Raw genomic sequence first — 18,285 nt, forward strand, 5'->3', positions numbered from 1 at the left:
GTTGAGATGCCGGAGCACAAAGGGAAACTCACTCTTGTGCCTGCAGGTCCCCGTTGTCCCTCTGGACCCTTCATACAAGGAAGGAAAACAGAAAGTCACAAAGGATGAGCAGTCATGCAAACAAATGTACAGAGAAAGCTGTCAGTGTGCGTGGAGAGGCATATACTGTGGCCTATCAGCTGCAGATGGGGCCAACTCACTAGTAGGCCTGGGGGTCCAGGAGTCCCTGCTTCGCCTTTTTGACCTTTGCCGCCATGTTCTCCAGGGTCGCCAGCTTCACCCTGGGAATCAATACAGTCCTATGATGTGGTGGCTTTTTTTGGATTTTTTAGCAGAGACACTGTAACACTGTGTGCACTTTATTATGCACGGACAAAATCTACAAAAATACCTTATCTCCTCTTTCTCCTTTCAGTTGGCCTTGGATGTCCGCCTGGTAAGTAGAAGAAATGTGAAGAATTACGTTTGTTCTGCCTCCTTTGTACCATCAGTACTTAAAAACATAATGTACTACAGTATGGATGGATAAGATACTCACCACTTTTCCTGGTGGTCCTGCAGGTCCTTGAACTCCCTTGATGAACAGAGCAAGATGTCAGTTAGCTAACAGTACATATAGTACAGTATATATATATATATAGACTTTTTAAAAAGAACAGGGAGCCAACCTGACTTCCTCTCTCTCCTTTGGGCCCCGCGGGTCCAGGGGCGCCCTACGTTTGAGCACAGATTATTAAAGATGCCAAGCCGTTGACCTTTCTCTCCATTTCTTTTTTCAAGGCCTCAGTGGAAAACCACAAGAGCGAACTGAAAAGCTGTGTCTGCGATATGTCATAAATGTGTCTTACATTTTGCCCCTGTTCTCCTGGGTCCCCTGCTTCTCCCTTCAGCCCTGGTTGTCCGCGCTGACCAGCCAGTCCCTGGCAGGAGGGTCAGAGAAAATGTCTGATAGATAACTTCATTGACATAATGCATTTGTTTCAATGTACAGTGTAAAATATGAAAGCTTGGTAAAGCTGTGTGGAAGATACCCTGAGCCCTCTCTCTCCCGGCTTCCCTGGAAGTCCAGACTCCCCCTAGAAACAAAAGGGTTTATAACAACTTAGGACACAGACACCAACAGACTCATTTAATTTTCTGACACTATTAAATAAGAAGACATTATACTTACAGGTGTGCCTTCATCACCCTTCTCCCCCTTTTCACCCTGAAACACAAGTATAAAGGGTTTATCTGGTTTGAACTAAGATGAAGCGTCATTGATGGAAATTTATTCAGTCAGTGCACGTGTTTTCTGAAAACCTACTTTTTGAAAAGTGGTCATTGGAAAAGCATGTTGGAGGGAACAAACAAGCTTAAAACAGGCTGTTTCATGTTTACTGACAGCACAAGGAAAGAAAGACAGCAGGTCCATGCTATAGCTATACCATGTTTCCTATATTAACACCTAAGGCTTAATCAATGAACAGGATGACAGATGACTCAGGAGCTTTACCACTAACTGTCACATAATTCTACTAGTAAACCAAGTGTTTATTACTGAGGTCACAGAGGGTGCCGGGGCGTTTTATTAGGAGTGATCCCTCATTCATTTCAAACATGGAGGCCAAACCATTTCAGCATCTCCTAATATAATTCACTCCAGTACAACTCCACCAACCATAAGCATCTTGTAGAATGATCACCTCCTGAACATGTAATAAAATCTCAAACACCACACTGACCTCTTTCCCAGGAACGCCGGGCTTTCCTGGGATTCCTGGGCGCCCATTCTCCCCCCTCTCCCCTGGTTCACCGGCGTCTCCCTAAAGAACAGTTTCAAAGCCAGTTTAAGAATCAAAATAACAAAAATAAACAGGAAGGCTAAACAAGACAGAGGCTCTCACCTTGGCACCCGGCCTTCCACTGATACCAGCAAGTCCCTGAGGGGAGGACACATGTTTTATGTATATTGAGTTTGAACGGCACTAGGGCACGACTTACACTGACAGGTGGCACAAGGGAATGATTTATAAATAATTAATGCAGCTGCCATAAATATATCACAGCAGCTGTAAACAGTGTGACTGTACCATTTGTAGACCGTTCTAACAACGTGTTACTATGACTTTGGCGAGAACTTACCCGGTCTCCTGGTTCTCCTTTGGGTCCAACACCGGAGCCTCCTGACGCTGAATCTCCCTTGACACAAAAGCTCAGGTCACTTGAATAAAAAAACTCAAAAACAAACCTTTGTAAATTAGGGGGTGAATGTTGCTCACTTTCTCTCCTCTCTGGCCTGGCTCTCCTTTCTGTCCCCTCAGCCCCTCGGGACCGGGTACGCCCTGGTCCCCCTGTGGAACAATAGCAAAGGAGATAAAACACACCCCAAGAGCAGCAGCAATGTTTTGTGAGTTCAAATTTAAATTTGTGAGAGAAAATAATTAAATGACTGACCTGTTCCCCTTTCTTTCCTGGTAAACCTGGCACCTGCATGAATAACACAGTAATGACTTGTCATTGACATTAAGTGCACATTAAAAATCAGGACAGTTCAATTATTAAATGTCAGGATTTTTCGTTGTGATAACTCACACTCCTGCCAGGCTCCCCTCGTGTGCCATCGTTTCCCTGGGAACAGACAAGTTCACTTGTTTATTCATCTTGGAAAGTCATTGCATCGGATTATGAACCACCATGTGATGGATTCACATTCCTATTGACCCGATGCCTCTCTTGTGATTGCACCTAATTGAATCAGTATCACCTTTTCTCCTGGCGGTCCACTAGGCCCTGGTAAACCCTGATGACAAATGGATAGACACGTTCACAGAACTCCTAATGCATTTAGAACAATTCATGAACAAATATGCACCACAGTGCACACGGATGCCATCAGTGTATGTCTGTCGGCCTGTCACTCACTCTCAGCCCCGGTGTTGCTGGCAGGCCTGGCTTCCCTGGGTCCCCCTGAGAACAGAGCATTATTCAAATAACAGCATAAAATCCCATTTAAAAAGGAACAGTTCATCTCCTTAACACAATTAACACTCTGCTCACTCTTTCCCCAGCTTCACCAGGTGGTCCTCTCTCCCCCTGCACAGAGAAACACATCCAGATCCAACATTCACATGATCTGTAAATGTCCGCAACCTACAAGAAATGGGTTCAACTACCCATACACACACATAACTCTTTGATAAAGTGACTCACTCTGTCCCCCTTCAGTCCAGCCTCACCGGTCTGGCCTCGGTCACCCTACGGTAACAGAGAGAGGAACATACGTCATTCTTCTTTTTACACCTTAAGGTAGATGTGATTTGCTTCTTACCGTCATCATACCTTGCTGCCTATGTCTCCTGGAGGCCCACGGGGACCCTGAAACACAAAGGCAAGACAGTTAAACATTAATTTGTCCACTCAACCTCATTATGAGACATCTATGAAACATGTGACGCACCCTGTCTCCAGGATCTCCTTGCTTGCCAGGAGGCCCTGGGGACCCTTCAGAAATATCACCCTAGAAAATGACCACAAGTACATTTATTTGCTATAACACTAAACCTTCTGTGCTCAATCGTGATTGAACAGTGATTCAATTGGCAGCTACCTTGTCTCCTTTTCCGCCCTTTGGTCCTGAAGGCCCCACAGGGCCTTGCGCTCCAGGAAGTCCTGAGCTACCCTGATAACAAAATCGCAATTAGTAAATGCAAAGTACACCCCTACGTGAATAAAGAGTTCATGCAAACCAAATTTGTGTCAGCACATTGCTGGTGATTGACAGCACTTACCGGGGAGCCCTTCTCACCCTTCACAGCCAGCCCGCTGCCTACTCCTGGAGCTCCCTGTCAGCAAGGAGAGATAAGTGCTGAGAATCATTATGCTTGCACGCTACTCCGGATATTTTGGGAGTGAGAGGACAAGCTGGTGATAGTGTGACTCACCCTCTCCCCTGAGCTGCCCTTTTCTCCCTGAAGAAAGGGAGACAGAAAAAGAACAAGAGGATACAGAAGTGTTTTCCTATCATGACCTACCCCAGAGACTCACACAAACCACTTGGCAACTAACGACAGTATAATTGTTATTAAATAAAGGGTTATAACAGAATATCTTAAAATTAACTAATTGATAGCAACTTACAATCATTGTAATTACTCTAGTTTGGAATAAGAATGATATAAGATATGTGCCTCTGAACAGCTTTATATACTGTGACATAAAACAGTTGCTGTTGCAATGATCCAATTTAGATGGAAAAAATATGAAGTTTTAGAATGAGAGAAACTTTCAGAATCGTGAAGTTTAAATGAAACAGTTTGAAACAGTTCAGTTAAGTGACTTTTAAACTTCAAAATTTGCAAACACAGTTTTCATGTTCTGCACATGGTGTAGTGGTCTGAGCCTGCACTGAATAACAGGGGAAGTGGCTCAATGCTACCACCATGTGTGTCACTCTGACAACAACACAGCAACAAATGAGGCAAAGCCTGTAGCCAGCACATCATTACATTAATGATTTATTAAATAAAATGCAAAATGGAATCAATATGAAAAAGTTAACTGTGCTTGCAAATATTCATTATTAAGGTATAAGAAAGAGAGACACTGTTTTGCTACAGGTTATATATATTATTAGTTAATAATTACTATTATTATATATATTTATATTTTTCCTAACTATATAATATATAAATATGTAAATAATTCTGTTTATGAATGCATAAACAGAATAGATGTCTTATTTTTTATGTAAATTATGTTCATTGAGAAAGGCAGAGAAAAAGCAAACCTTGATGGACAGTCCTGGTGCACCTGGTATCCCTGGGCGACCATCTTGACCCGGGGTCCCAGGAATTCCAGAAGCCCCTTTAGCCCCATCGATGCCTGGCCGACCTGGAGTACCCTGAATGCAGCCGTTGGGAATTAGGGTCTATAATATCTAGTGACGTAATTATCTTACAGATTCTGAGTTGAAGTTGGAATTTTTTATTTACGTTTATCCCTGGTAGGCCCGGTTCTCCTTTTCTTCCCGGTAGACTGCCACCTATACTTGAACCTGGTTCACCCTGAAGTATCAGGAAAGCAGAAAAGACAAACACACTCCACATTTGTTTTTTAAACTACATAATCACACATATTGTAAAAATGAACCAGAAAACCCCTTCAGCTCACCCTTTCCCCTTTATCTCCTTTTGGTCCTTCTGGCCCTGGTGTACCCGGGTCGCCCTAAAGAAACAGAAAGCTCTATCACACCCACCAAACAACTTGGCAGGTCTGGAGAACCAAAAAAGATACTCACCGAGCTTCCTCTTACACCAGGCAGACCCTGTAAACCCTGTAGGACACATAAACAACACAATAAGATAATGTAACAACGTGAACACCTCACATAGGTTTTGGTTCCTCTACTCACTGGGACGCCCGTGTTCCCAGGGGAACCTGGACGTCCTGGCAGCCCTGAATTTCCATCAAGGCCAGGAAAACCCTAGACAGACAACAAAATAATTGTAGCTGGTTGCATCTGGACACATTGGTGGGGAGGTGCTGTGATTGAAGTTGTACTCACTCTCTCTCCTTTCTCTCCTTTCAGCCCCACTGAGGGGCCAACAGGTATGCTTTGTCCGGGTGGACCAGGACGCCCCTCAGGGCCTCTGGGACCTTCCCTCCCAGGCAAACCATCACGGCCCTATATCACACACATACATCACATACATGTACACATTATTGCTCTGGACAAAAATATCAGTCTATGGTTCTACAACCAGAGTAACTTAAGTGCTAATTAACCCTACAGTATATCGTAACATTTTCTACAGTGTTTGTCCACCAGCATCGTCTCATCTGTGTTTTGAAACTCTTCCTGTATCCACGTGTCTGCCTGCAGGCTCTGGACCAGTTAAGCTTGTTCTTAATGGTTAAGGCAAGTACAGTATATCTAATACTGTTGTACAGCACTGATCATGACGGTTTACTCACAGGTTCTCCCTTGCGTCCATCTGCTCCATCTCTGCCCCTCTCGCCCTGCGGAGACAAACCCAAAAAACAGTCATCTAACTCGAGAAGATCTAGATTCACAGAAGAAAAGTAAATATTGAGCAGCATCCGGACTGTACCTTCTCTCCACGATCTCCCTTCTCCCCCTAAAACATGAATAAAATGTTCATTTATATATCACATTAATGAGAAGGTGCGAAGTGAAATAGGAAGAGTCCAAACATTGCAAAATAATAAACAATATAAATTAGAGTATTATAACATATTATTACATTATAACTCACCTGAGGGCAGTTTATGGTGCACTGAGTAGTTGGAGTTACCTAAACAACAACAACATTAGGCATCAATATGATATTTATGTGTATTTATTGTATTATTATATCAGTGATGCCCCATTTTCCCGGATTCTTCTCACCTCTGGTATTCTAGCAATTCCACAAAGTAAGTCTGCAAGATCTGTGTGCAGCGTGTTCAACTGTGCTGCATCACGGACGTACAGGATGTTCTGAGTGCTACCATCTGTCACGACCCGACGCAACTGTTCAGTATCTGCCTGGTCAATCCCCACTGCTAGCACGGTCACACCTGAAGCACACACACACACACACAAACACACACACACGCACACACACGCACACACACGCACACACACGCACACACACGCACACATTTGTAGATGAGCCTTTTCCAAAATCGGGCTGGCACCAGGTTAACCAGAGAGTTGGGTCTGCTTCTAAACACCTGTAGCTCTGAGATTGATGACAGGGAGAGTGAGGTTGTCAGCTGTTTTCTTGTCAGCGATGACAACAACAGCACCAGGGACACTGGGTCTCCGTCCAGCCAAGGAGGTGAGCAGGTACTGGGTGGTGAAAGTCAGCGCCTCGCCTGCAGAGGGAGACAGACAACATGCAACCTGTTAACACACAGACACATAACGAGCAGAACCGAGAAGAACGCAAAGGGGCGATCAAATAAGTGTTCGAAAAGAAACAGCTGACCAATGTTGTTCCCTGGGCTTTCATCGAAGGGCATGGACTGGATCTCCTCCAGCAGCGTCTCAGACCTTTCGTGGTGATTAAGCGGGAACCATCTTTTAGGTCTGTAGCTGTACACGACAACAGCCACCTGAGACAGACGCAAAAGAATCCCAATACTGTTAGAAAAGATCCAAACAGAACAAGCTAGGAACGCTGTTCTGACAGTACTTCACCAGTACCTGGGAGTCGCGGGGCCCAATGGTGTTCAGCGACCATGCCGCACTTGTGACGAGATCGCGTAAAGGCCTGGCGAGTCTAATGCGATCAGTCGATGCAGGGACCAGAAACACCACATCCAGACGCCCGCCCACGCACACTGCGCACGGAGAAGTAGGAGGTCAAAAGCGGTTCACTGGCAGTACATCATAGAGCAGCTGCTGGTGTGTTACCAGGGTGTTCCATCACAGAGCTCCCTGTTCCCAGTCCGCTCGCAAAGCTGGGCTGGATGCTGAAGCGATACCGACGGCCCAGACGCAGCCCGGTCACCTGGTAGGAGCTGGAGGAGGCTGCCAGCGAGACCGAGTATCCTGGACCAGTGTCTGAAACGTGGGGCGGACCCGCAGCACCATCAGCAGACACGCACAGTACAGGTCCGGATCATGTAAAAGCACGGTTTCTACCTCTCTCGTCTCTCCAGCGAAGGATATAACCTCTGGCACTAGCTAGTGGGGTCCAGCTCAGCTGAACAGAATTCTGGGTAACCTCCGTCACTCTTATTGTGGTGGTGGGCAGTGGGGCAGGGGTGCTGTAGATGCCAGCTGCAAAATATTTAAAATATTAAATTATACAATAATATTAGCACACATGGTTGGGAGCGTATCCCTTGATATGAGCATTCGACTCACGTGTAGTGACCCTGACAGACACTGGGCTTCCCTCTCGGTTCTGCACCAAAGCCATGACCTGCACCTCGTACTGAGCTCCAGGGTCCAGCTGGTCTAAATCCACCGCGGTCACATCTCCCCCGACCACCTGGCTTCTCTCCTCACCACCTATAGAACCACATTGGAACAGTCATTAAACAGGATCACAGAGCAACATAAACGCTTTCACAATCACAGCTTATGAACCCACCGTCCGTCTTCTTCCAAGACACACGATAGGACGTTGCTCTCTGCACACCGACCCAAGTGACCCGTACCACCTCTCCACGGGCCTCCTGGACTTGCAGTGATGTCACAGTCCCGACCACAGACTGATCGGGGCCTGGCCGGGAAATGTAAGGCTTAAATGACCTCAAGGACTCCAGCAGCTGCAGTTATGTCAGTGTCGTACCTGTTCTGACGTTCAGGACGGAGGCGGTTCCCTCCAGAGAGTTGCTCAGCGCAGACACAAACACGCTGTAGCTTAAATCTGGCTTCAGTCCATCGATGGTGAAGGACGTTACCCCAGCAGCCACATTTCTGGTTGTTTCAACTCCTGCAACGTGCAAGACTGAAACTGTAGGGATCAAGTCTGTCTCTATTTAGAGATACTGTTTCCAGAGTTCTGTTAGTACCATCATCGCTCCGCCAGGTGATCTTATAGCCCGTTGCCCTGAGGGAAGGTGACCACGAAATGCGGACAGTCTGCGACGTGACGTCAACGATGCGAAGTCCGGACACTGACCCGGTGGTGGGATTCGTCCGAGCCGACAGCGTCACCGCTTCTCCGGTCCTCTGACCGACAACCACCGCGACGCCGGTTACCAGCGCCTCGTCGGGCTGCAGGCCATCTATAGTGAAGGCCGTGGCTTCTGGCGGCAGAACACGCGACTGCTCCGCTCCTGCGACGCAAAAACGCGTACGTGTATTAGCACATCATAGTCACACTGGAATCTGTAGCGTAAGCTAAATAAAATAGGCATAAATAGGTTAGCGCATAACACTCACTGCTGCCCTGTCTCCACGTAACAAGGTACCCGGTTGCCCCGGTAACACCTGTCCAGGCAATGCGAATTCTCCGACTGTTTGCATTTGTCACTCTCAGATTAGTCACTCTGGATTGCTCTGGAACCAGGACGATACACAGCATCACACCTCAAGGCTTTCACCACCATTTCACACCCACCATTCATAGCGAAGTGTAGGTTCAGAGGTGTAGGTGCAGAAGTATTGAGCACAGCATCGAGCAGCAGCTCACGGCCACCTGGGACTCACCCGGTCTGATGTAAACGGTGACTGGGTCGCCTTTGTTTTCTCCCACCAGCGCCGTGACAGTGACGCCGTAAGAGACGCCGGCGGTCAGGTCCTTGAGGTCCAGGGTCGTCTGGTTTCCGGGGATGATCCTGAAGTCCTCTGTTGCCGCTGAAATTAAATGAAGCACAGGGAACTTACAGTATAATCACTGCTGTCGTTCTCCAGAATTTGTAACCGCAATAAATGAAGGACTTGAAATCACCCTCTTCGTTGAGGATAACGACGCGATACTGCGTAGCACCAGCTACACCCGTCCAGCCGATCCTCACGGTGCTGCCCAGAGACTCCACCACTCTGAGGTTGGACACCCTCCCCACTGGCTGCTCCACTGTGACACCAGGGATGGAAAAATCAAGTCTTATAAATACATACAGGCAAAACAAAACAAGCTGTCTATAAATTAATATCCATAAGTCAGTTCTATGTAAATTTGTGCCCCCTGGTTGAACCCCTGACCTATGGGTGTGGTGGAGACAGGTGTGGCCTCCTCACGACCTTCATACAGTGTGTACAGAGTGATGATATATTCTGTGTTGGGTCGGAGGCCCGTCAGCTCATAGCTGCTGGTGCTTCTGGGAAAGGATGAGCTCTGGACACGGCCTCCTGAAGACAGAGTGACAATCTGATTTACTTCACCTTCATCATCTGTATCCACTTATTAGTCGTAACTAAATATGATAGTATATGTAGACCAAACATTCTAAAGCCATTAATCGTGTCATGCTCATCATACACTCATACACTATATTGACAGGAGCTTCATATTGGATTTGTACATCATCGCGTATTAAATTTAGGCATATACTTGACCTTCGCCCTCCTTCCACTCCAGGCGGTAGCCCTGAGAAGACTGAATGATTCTCCAGGTGAGTTGAATAGAGGAGGGACCTGTGGTTGCTGTTTGGAGGACCTGCTGCTCCTGACTCTCTGAGGAAAAGACATCAGGTAATAAAGTGAAGTAAATAAACACACATTAAAAAGCTATGTGTAGCATTTTATTTGAAGCACTCTCATTTCTTCTGAACCGCTATCGTATGTGTCTACCAATCTATTAATAGTATCACTGTAATTCATTCAATCCGTGAGGTTGGACCCACAGAAATAATGTGAACGTCTACTGGCAGGAGAGAAACAAGCTCATCTGGACCACGACCAGATGTGGTTTACTTTCTTTGATAGCATCAGATCACGCAAGGCTTTTCATTTCTCTACTGTACGGACACAGTGACTCCACCAACACAAGTGATGCCATGTGACCATTCCCCACCACTGTTAGAAATCTTTCCTAAACTGAAATAAACAGTAAACTAGAAGACTGTCGGGTGTCTGTGTCTGTTTCCTGCCTCCACATCTGCCAGGATGTCATTGATTAAATTATTCCTTTCATCAGATGACTCATTTACTGGCCTTTACTTAATTGTGGCATTCAGCTGACAGTACGAGGAACACCTACCTATCTTAAACCTGGCTGGGGCCCCGGGGCCCTCGGCGTTTCCCTCATATATTGGGATAATAGTGACGATGTACTCAACATCTGGCTGCAGTCTCGACAACGTATAAAAGTCTCTGTCACCAGGAACCTCCACAGTCTCAACGTTTCGACCTGCGTGGACATAAAACCAAACACGATAAATGATAAAAGACAAGTCACAGACGAAGGTCAGTCTGTCGTGTGCCGACCTGTGAAGGGTCCCCACACCAGGCGGTAGGCCCGCGCCCCGCCGACGCCCCTCCAGCGCAGCCGCACTCTGTCCTCGGACTCGGTCTCCACCGACAGCTGCTGCACCGCCTCCAGTCGCACTGACACAACCCAAAGCAGCAGCTCACAGACCTCCATAATGCCTCTGCTTTTATGTGATAGGATAAAAAGCGCGCATTGGACTCACGTGTGCGGGCGTTGAGGACGGACGGCGAGGCGGCGTTTCGGGGGAACAGGGGGTAGAGGCTGATCACGTACTCGGTGTCCGGCCGCAGCGACTCCACGGTGACCGACGTGGAGTCTGCAGACAGCGACCGCTCCAGCAGCTGAGGCGCCGGCTGACCTGCTCCTCGGCGCAGGACACACAGGAAGAAGTGGCCGGTCACACATTATACCGCGCAGTCCATCGCAAGACAAATGACCCGTCAACGGGCTGCAAAGGCACGAGGTGCGTCCCTGCTTGATTAAATATTAAACTCAGAAGACGACGTGGCAGCCCGCCAACTGGGAAAAAACGCGGAAAAGCTCCATTTAAAATTCAATGAGCTCGGTTTGTTACAGAGGCCGTGTCTGGGCCGCGCTCGGGTCCTGTCTGTGCTTGGACTTGGAGTGAAATATGAGTGTGAGAAAGGAGGAGCAGGTCGGGACATCGCACCTCCCGACGGGGGGGCTCATTTAAATAGCCTCACGCAAGCGTGCCAGCCTGACGGAGGGGGAGGAGGGGGAGGAGGGGGAGGAGGCGGCGGCCGCGAGCTCCGTGTGCGACTGGCACTCCTGCCACATGTGCAGCGTTGCTACGGGCCCCGAGGGGCCGGATCTACACCACGCCCTGCCGCCAAAACACTGCAGCTCAATTACTGAGGATCTGTGACAGACGATAAAGACGTTCTCTGTCCAACGCTGGCGAGGATTGACTGTGTTTGTAATATTAGGCAAAGTTTACGCAGTAAAAATCCCTAACTGACAGTCGGTGCCCGAGGGAGTAAAAGCGATAGGGAGGCTCACGATCCCCTGCTCAGCCTTCACATTCTCGACATATTTCTAACTCTCCACCAACAGGTTAATTGTTTTTGCAGAATGCGCAACTTCCTCCCCTCCTTCATCCGAACCCACAAACTGTTATTCTGTCAAAAAAATGCTACTGTGACGAGATAATTTGGACAAAACAGGTCTTTGGACTATGAAGACGAAGAGGCAGCAGAGAGAGGCCTGACCTCGTGGCCCGTAGGTTAGCCTGTAGCCCTGGATGGGGGAAGAGGGCCGATCCCAGCCCAGCGACAGCGAGAAGAAGCCGGCCTGTGTCAGACGCAGGCTGGAGACGCCGGGCAGAGACCCTGTGTGGGCGGAAAGCACAGCGCTGCAGGAGTTTGTCAGGGATCAGTCGCCCATCGCGCCCCTTGGCCTTGCTCTCACTTGTGCGCTGCTTGGCGGACGTGGACTCGCCCACGCTGTTGGGGTACTGGGCGATGACGGTCACCAGGTAGTCGGTCCCCGACCTCAGGTCCTGGGCTGTGAAGGTCCTCTGGCCCGCAGGCACGGTCTCCTGCAGGGGCGGGGGGGGGGGGGTCAAACAAGTTCTCACAGAGCGAACAACCCAGTTACGTGTCGGAGCCCTGGCGTTCCGTCATCGCGTCTGCCACGCTGCTCCGAAGGGAATTTCACCCTTCGCGCTGCCAACTTTTAATCTTTACAGCACATGGAGAGGACCCACCCACCAGACATGTTTATACTCAGCCTGGAGCAGGATCAGCTCTGGCTGATAGACCTGTGACCACCCTTAAAGGCACCTGGACCCACCTGACGCAGCTCTGCTGTGATGGGCTGACCCAGGCCAGACAGCGGCACGTACTGGACCACGTAGCCGCTCACGGGGCCCCCTGCTGGACTCCAGCGGAACGCCAGCGAGTCGGACGTCTGTGCGGCGAACTGAATGCTGGACGGGCCGGTGAACGCCTCTGAGACGAGCAGAGGGGACACGATGCATCACAGCGAGAAACGACCGAGTCCTGAGTCTAAGCCCGCGTGTCGGACCGTACCGTCACTGGCATAGACGCCCCCAGCCTTGGTGCACACCCTGGGGGCCACCAGAGGAAGAAGCGTGCCCAGCAGCTTAAAGTCCCCGACAAAGGAGGTGAAATCCCTGCTGGGCTGGGAGGAGATCTGAGCCAGTTCGTTTCTGTCGGCGCTCTTTACACCTAACAAAGGTGAGGAGTTGGCAACATAAAAGAGGAATCCGGTGGTTATAAGCTCATTAAGAAATAACTTCAAGCTTCAAGGGGATGAGTGAGACGAGGCACCCACCAACAGCAAACACGTGAACCCCTTGACTGCGCAGCCTCTGCGCAGGCTCCTTCACGCTGTCCTGCGACTTCCCGTCCGTGATCAGGATGGTGATCTGACAGGAGGAGAAGCCACACACATGGTCAGAGGCCTGGTCTGTGCGTCGACGCAGCGACTGATCACCAAGTGAATGGCTGCTCTTCAGACCTTGGGTACGTCGCGACCGGACGCAGGGTTGAAGAAGTTGTCGGACACAAACTTGAGCCCGGCGCCGGTGCGTGTGTTTCCTCCCTTGTAGTTGAGGTTCTGCACAGCGTTCACCAGCTCGGTGCCGTTCAGGTAGGTGGTGAAGGTAAACTCCACCCTGCGCACGCGCACGCATGCACACACGCACACACACGCACACGCACGCACGCACGCACACACACACGCACACACACACGCACACACACGCATGCACACACACGCACACACACACACGCAGGCACACACACACACACACACACACACACACATAGAGTCAACTAAAGCATCGTGTTGCGTTCAAGGACGAGGTGCGGGGTAAAAGGACGTTCTAACCACCTGGAGGTGTCACTGTACTGTATGGCCCCAAAGCGTATCCCTGACTCGCTGACAGAGCCGGCGAAGGGCTTGACGATTCCAGCCATGAAGCCCTTCACTTGTAAGAAGTTGACTCGGCCGATACTGGAAGAGCCATCGACCAGGAAGACGATGTCCGCCGCTTGGACGTTATTACATTTGCCTGCAAAGACGTGGAGGATGCACGAGTTAGGACAAAGAGTGTCTGTGTGTGTGTGTGTGTGTGTGTGTGTGTGTGTGTGTGTGTGTGTGTGTGTGTGTGTGTGTGTGTGTGTGTGTGTGTGTGTGTGTGTGTTTACCCTGAGTTTCAGCCTGTTTAATGAGGAGGAGCAGCACTGCCACACTGAACACTGAGCTCCACATCTTCACAACCTGCGCACAGAAGTTCAACATTTATCATCATTTAAAGTCAATACAACAACCTGACAAGTTCACAAACGTTGTGTCTGAGACTGTGTTTCAATAACCTCTGCTCAAAACAGTACATGTGCTGACAATGACCTGTTACTATGGGTTTCATCGGCTGATAAATGCCACTTCACCACCTACAGTTCCTCTAATGAGGAGCATTCAGTGCCACCAGGTTCCACCACCAACACACAAGTAGAACCTGACTCCTCCGCTGATCCAGGAGCTGCTTTTAGGCTTCATCTGTAGATATGCTGCTGCTTTCTGTCGCTCCACCACATCAGCTCTCACCCTGTTGCCCACTTTAACACACTGCTACAAATTTCTAACAGTGCTGTTAAGTGCTATTTGCTCCAAATGGCCACCAGCTCATTCCAAGTTCACGATCTGACTGTTTCCAGCAGTTTTAGCTAAGGCAATGATTTTTGCATAATTTTTTTCCCCCAGAATTTCTTTTTAATGTTGTCTGAAGCCAAAGCTTCTCCTATGAGGAACGCTTCATCTTTAACTCTTAAAGTATATTTATATGATGCCCTGTGAGCATCAGAACATCCTGTTGTACTGTAACTATAACAATGTGGCAAAGTGCTAAATGCTAAATGCTTTGCACAGCATACAATGCTTTGTCCTTAAATGTGACTATTAAAACCATCCCACACATTAGTAACTGGTCTTTTCTCTGGCTCTGCCTTCACTTAGCTTCCTGTCTGGAATGCAGCTGCCATAAGTTCACGGACAGTGTGATGCGACAGCTCCCGCTGCATCTGTTCCCTGAGTCACAAAGAATGTGTTTCAGTCATTATAAATCTTTTATTTTCACGCGTCCTTCGTCCGTCACACGTCAGAGGCTTCAGCTTCGTCGGCCGATGAAGTAGCTCTTCTCTCAGGCGTCGCTTTCCAGAGGTGCTGCCTGGCGACTCGCTGGCAGATGTTGAGTCCAGGACGGAAACCTGTGATCTCCGCGACAGAGCCCCAGTAGGTCGAGTGAACAGCGGCGGGATTGGGAGGACAACAGCACGGAGAACAGGAAGACACCAGACTTCATCTGGAATTCAGTCGTCTTCAGCTTGTGTTTTGTTGACCGAACGGCCAGACGTCAGAGCCGGGCCACATGAAAGCCAGCTGCAGCCGATCTACAGCCACGGAGGCGTCCCCTGAAAACAGCACGTTTCCGCTGGGGTCTTTCTTGTGTAACACAACATTTTCATGGACTGGTTCATTTATTCCCGTCCCTGCTGAGCGTTTGCTGACACGCCTCTACCTGCGACACGCCTCTGACACCAGAGTCTGACTACGCATTTGAAAGGATGAAGATTCATTGTCCTCCCGCGTCTGCCTTCATTGGCGCTACAGCAAAGCTGTGCTGAGAGAGCATGAATCACAGGACGCCACTGACATAACATACGTTTACTGAGACGTGACGACGAGAAGAGGCTGCAGCTCCTGAGGGGGGGCACGGCTACTGCAGTGAGACAGAGTGCAGCTCTGCGTGAGAGCCAGGCTCCCTCAGCACAACATCAGCGGGTCAGACGGGTCAGAGCAGGGCAGCGAGGCGGTTCTGGGGAGACACCAGGCAGAGGTGATACAGACGAGGGCGGTGCTGCCACCGCTGATGTCAGGCCTCGGGTCGAGTGTCACAACAGGGTCACTAACATCTGCCAGTAACGTCCGATCAGTCACTCCTCATAAGGCAAACAGCTTTTGAAAACCATGACCCTTTGTTCAGACAAGGTTCAAAACAAATATTGTTCATATATATATATATATATTTTTTTGACACAATATATATATATATATATATATATATATATATTTGACACAAAGCGCTCCTTCCAGCAGCAGCTGCTGTAGATGAGAGTCTTGGACTGGGTCCAAAGAAAGAGCACGACTGCAACAAGGCACTGAATAAAAAGATGAGAAAGGCTTGAAGAACATGAGGCAGACAGGAAGAGTCCAATCAGTCCTGATAGAAGTTTTGGAGACATTAATGCCAGCTGGGGGTTTTCTACTGTTGCTGGAGCCAAACCGCAGTAAAGACATGGATGCTCTCAGAAGTGGAAGAGACACAGTGGCAGAAAGGGAAGAAGTCCGACGGTTCAGCAGCAGCACTAACGTCCTGTAGAAGAGTTCAACTAAGGTAAAGAGAGCAGTGATCCTGAACATGCGGCTCAACGTTCTAACAATTAAATCTCAGAGGTGATCAAGCCTGATCAAGTTCAAGCCTGAACTCCTGCAGGAAAACAGCCAAAGGTTCTGTCCTGACTCAAAACGTGGACTAAAGTAACGACACGCACAGTTCACGCGGAGCCCGCGTGAGACCTAGCAGGACCGTCCTGGTTCTGGTTCTGGTTCTGTTAAAGCAAAGCCAACCGTGCCCCCCTCGCCCCGTCCTACCTGCGGGTCTCCGCTCCGTGCGCCCGCCTGCCGCTGCGCACCTTTGCGCCTGCCACGTGCCCTCGGCCCCCGGTGCGCCGGCGTTCGCGGTCTGCGACGTCCGATGCCGCGGCTTCATGAAGAGCGGGGCAGCTCCGCGGCGCGCACCCACAGCCGAGTCAGTAATTGAAGTCCCTGCAGGAGAGCGTCAGCACTGCGCGAGCTATTTCTGACTCCTCAGGCTGCCTCGTGCGGCGTAGGCAGCGCGCGAGCAACAGTCCGGACTTGTTCGGATTGCCTGGAGAGGAGTCCTGAGCCTACTCCCCCCCCCCCCCCCCCCCCCCCCATCACCCCCCCCCCCCCCCCCCATCCCCTGGTCCCTCCTGCCCCTGCATGCAAGCAATCCAAGCTACCGCGTGGATCTGCAGCCTAATCCTCGTAATTACGATACTTTTCCAGGTTCGACAGGAAACCTAGGGGACACGTGACTAGAAGCAGCTTGCTTCCATTTACAGCCGTTCATCCGAAGCAGGAGATAGACAAGGAACTAGTGTCAGAAAGGCTGGTGTTCTGGATGCTGAGGGCCCTGCGAGGGACGCGGTGTCATAAATACTGTGATTTCACATTCCTGGAGCCCTAATGTGGACATAAATCACAGAAATACAGTTTGTGCCCCTCAGTCCAAATCCTGCTGTTCCTTTATGTTCTTTTTCCCGTCAGAATTAGAATTTTGAAGAAACTAAATGTCGGTGTTCACACAAATAAACGGTCCGATGCAGTCAGTCGACAGACACGCCTCGATTTTATCTTCTTGCCAAAAGCCGTTGCCCCCAAACTCCGAGGCCCAACCTCTGTAATTTACATCCGCACAAATTACAATCCTCACTATTCTCTACAATTTCCCACTCCCACCTCTGATTAGTGTGTGATTTAGTGTTGCCATAGAAATACCTGCGCAACCCCGGAGGTGCTACGAGTTCAGCAGTTACATCCGCTCTGCATCACTGCTGTTTATTAAACTGTGTCTACGTGTACAGGAGCAGAGTTGTGTGTGAGGTTGTGTGACCCTTTTCCATTAACACGGCTGTGCGTCTACAGCAGCGTCACCTCGTCAAACGTCTGTGTGTTAAGGTTTGAGTTCAGCTCGGGGTTGGATCGGTTGGAGTAAACTGAGGCGAGGCATCCTCGAGGTGAGCGCGCGCTCCCACCATCAGGACGCGCTGCGTGTCTGGGGCGGAGCCGCCCGGTGCAGACGCGCTCTGTGCGCGGCAGATGTTGTGCTGTGCAGCGATCCGGCTCTTTTGAATCAGCCAAACTGAAACCGTAGCCATGCTGCACCAATAAAAACACATTCCAGCACTAGAACGCGTGCGTCTTTCCCCGATGCCGCTCTTTCGCCTGCGTTGGTTAGACACAATAGACACAAGATGACTTGCGGTTCCAACTCCTATAATTTGCACTTTGCTCACAATTTCCCACCTTCAAAGTTTTTTTTTTCTTACCAAATTCTCAAAATGTCCCTCAAGTTTAATTATAACCAGACCAGAGCCGTTAAACGACTAAAGGATCGCGAGGCACGTTTGTGACTCAACAGCATTTGGGTTGAATTCTCCGACCAGTGCTGTGGAAGGGAAGAGCGCCTTTGAGCAAAGAGCCGTCCTCTCTGGGCCCCAGCTGGTTCCACGCTTCTTTTAATTAATCCTAGCTCCCAGCTATGGTTTTACTACCACTATTA

At 49.4% G+C, this 18,285-nt stretch overlaps 1 protein-coding gene across 4 annotated transcripts in view; it reads right to left on the reverse strand.

Annotated features, from left to right (window-relative positions):
* Positions 1–16,849, reverse strand: part of col7a1 (collagen, type VII, alpha 1) — a 40,590-nt gene extending 23,741 nt beyond the window's left edge. For 2 of the 4 annotated variants that reach the window (XR_008694797.1, XR_008694795.1), the window contains exons 1-59: positions 16,572–16,849; positions 14,069–14,141; positions 13,752–13,932; positions 13,377–13,533; positions 13,191–13,284; positions 12,926–13,084; positions 12,687–12,844; positions 12,303–12,432; positions 12,104–12,223; positions 11,077–11,232; positions 10,871–10,990; positions 10,644–10,793; positions 10,001–10,117; positions 9,647–9,793; positions 9,393–9,518; positions 9,152–9,298; positions 8,885–9,001; positions 8,512–8,778; positions 8,289–8,432; positions 8,088–8,219; positions 7,859–8,005; positions 7,634–7,771; positions 7,403–7,552; positions 7,193–7,329; positions 6,975–7,101; positions 6,718–6,861; positions 6,392–6,561; positions 6,258–6,296; positions 6,093–6,119; positions 5,956–6,000; positions 5,546–5,665; positions 5,393–5,464; positions 5,279–5,314; positions 5,152–5,205; positions 4,974–5,045; positions 4,769–4,882; positions 3,924–3,950; positions 3,771–3,824; positions 3,590–3,661; positions 3,440–3,499; positions 3,322–3,357; positions 3,193–3,237; positions 3,040–3,075; positions 2,905–2,949; positions 2,747–2,782; positions 2,575–2,610; positions 2,437–2,469; positions 2,262–2,333; positions 2,125–2,181; positions 1,887–1,922; positions 1,725–1,805; positions 1,172–1,207; positions 1,032–1,076; positions 849–920; positions 669–713; positions 539–574; positions 392–433; positions 201–281; positions 33–68 (exon numbers count right to left, since the gene is read on the reverse strand). Coding sequence is in view for 1 of the 4 variants with exons in the window: in XM_029151169.3 (XP_029007002.1) it covers positions 33–68; positions 201–281; positions 392–433; positions 539–574; positions 669–713; positions 849–920; positions 1,032–1,076; positions 1,172–1,207; positions 1,725–1,805; positions 1,887–1,922; positions 2,125–2,181; positions 2,262–2,333; positions 2,437–2,469; positions 2,575–2,610; positions 2,747–2,782; positions 2,905–2,949; positions 3,040–3,075; positions 3,193–3,237; positions 3,322–3,357; positions 3,440–3,499; positions 3,590–3,661; positions 3,771–3,824; positions 3,924–3,950; positions 4,769–4,882; positions 4,974–5,045; positions 5,152–5,205; positions 5,279–5,314; positions 5,393–5,464; positions 5,546–5,665; positions 5,956–6,000; positions 6,093–6,119; positions 6,258–6,296; positions 6,392–6,561; positions 6,718–6,861; positions 6,975–7,101; positions 7,193–7,329; positions 7,403–7,552; positions 7,634–7,771; positions 7,859–8,005; positions 8,088–8,219; positions 8,289–8,432; positions 8,512–8,778; positions 8,885–9,001; positions 9,152–9,298; positions 9,393–9,518; positions 9,647–9,793; positions 10,001–10,117; positions 10,644–10,793; positions 10,871–10,990; positions 11,077–11,232; positions 12,104–12,223; positions 12,303–12,432; positions 12,687–12,844; positions 12,926–13,084; positions 13,191–13,284; positions 13,377–13,533; positions 13,752–13,932; positions 14,069–14,132 (5,397 nt within the window). In the remaining 3 variants the exon portion in view is untranslated. Of the gene's footprint in view, positions 1–32; positions 69–200; positions 282–391; positions 434–538; positions 575–668; positions 714–848; positions 921–1,031; positions 1,077–1,171; positions 1,208–1,724; positions 1,806–1,886; positions 1,923–2,124; positions 2,182–2,261; positions 2,334–2,436; positions 2,470–2,574; positions 2,611–2,746; positions 2,783–2,904; positions 2,950–3,039; positions 3,076–3,192; positions 3,238–3,321; positions 3,358–3,439; positions 3,500–3,589; positions 3,662–3,770; positions 3,825–3,923; positions 3,951–4,768; positions 4,883–4,973; positions 5,046–5,151; positions 5,206–5,278; positions 5,315–5,392; positions 5,465–5,545; positions 5,666–5,955; positions 6,001–6,092; positions 6,120–6,257; positions 6,297–6,391; positions 6,562–6,717; positions 6,862–6,974; positions 7,102–7,192; positions 7,330–7,402; positions 7,553–7,633; positions 7,772–7,858; positions 8,006–8,087; positions 8,220–8,288; positions 8,433–8,511; positions 8,779–8,884; positions 9,002–9,151; positions 9,299–9,392; positions 9,519–9,646; positions 9,794–10,000; positions 10,118–10,643; positions 10,794–10,870; positions 10,991–11,076; positions 11,233–12,103; positions 12,224–12,302; positions 12,433–12,686; positions 12,845–12,925; positions 13,085–13,190; positions 13,285–13,376; positions 13,534–13,751; positions 13,933–14,068; positions 14,142–15,582; positions 15,736–16,571 lie in introns of all 4 variants that reach the window. The other 2 variants (XR_008694796.1, XM_029151169.3) reach the window with 2 other exon arrangements.
* Between the last annotated feature and the right edge of the window lie 1,436 nt (positions 16,850–18,285).

The sequence above is a fragment of the Betta splendens genome, chromosome 5, assembly GCF_900634795.4.
Source record: "Betta splendens chromosome 5, fBetSpl5.4, whole genome shotgun sequence".
Classification (NCBI taxonomy): domain Eukaryota; kingdom Metazoa; phylum Chordata; class Actinopteri; order Anabantiformes; family Osphronemidae; genus Betta; species Betta splendens.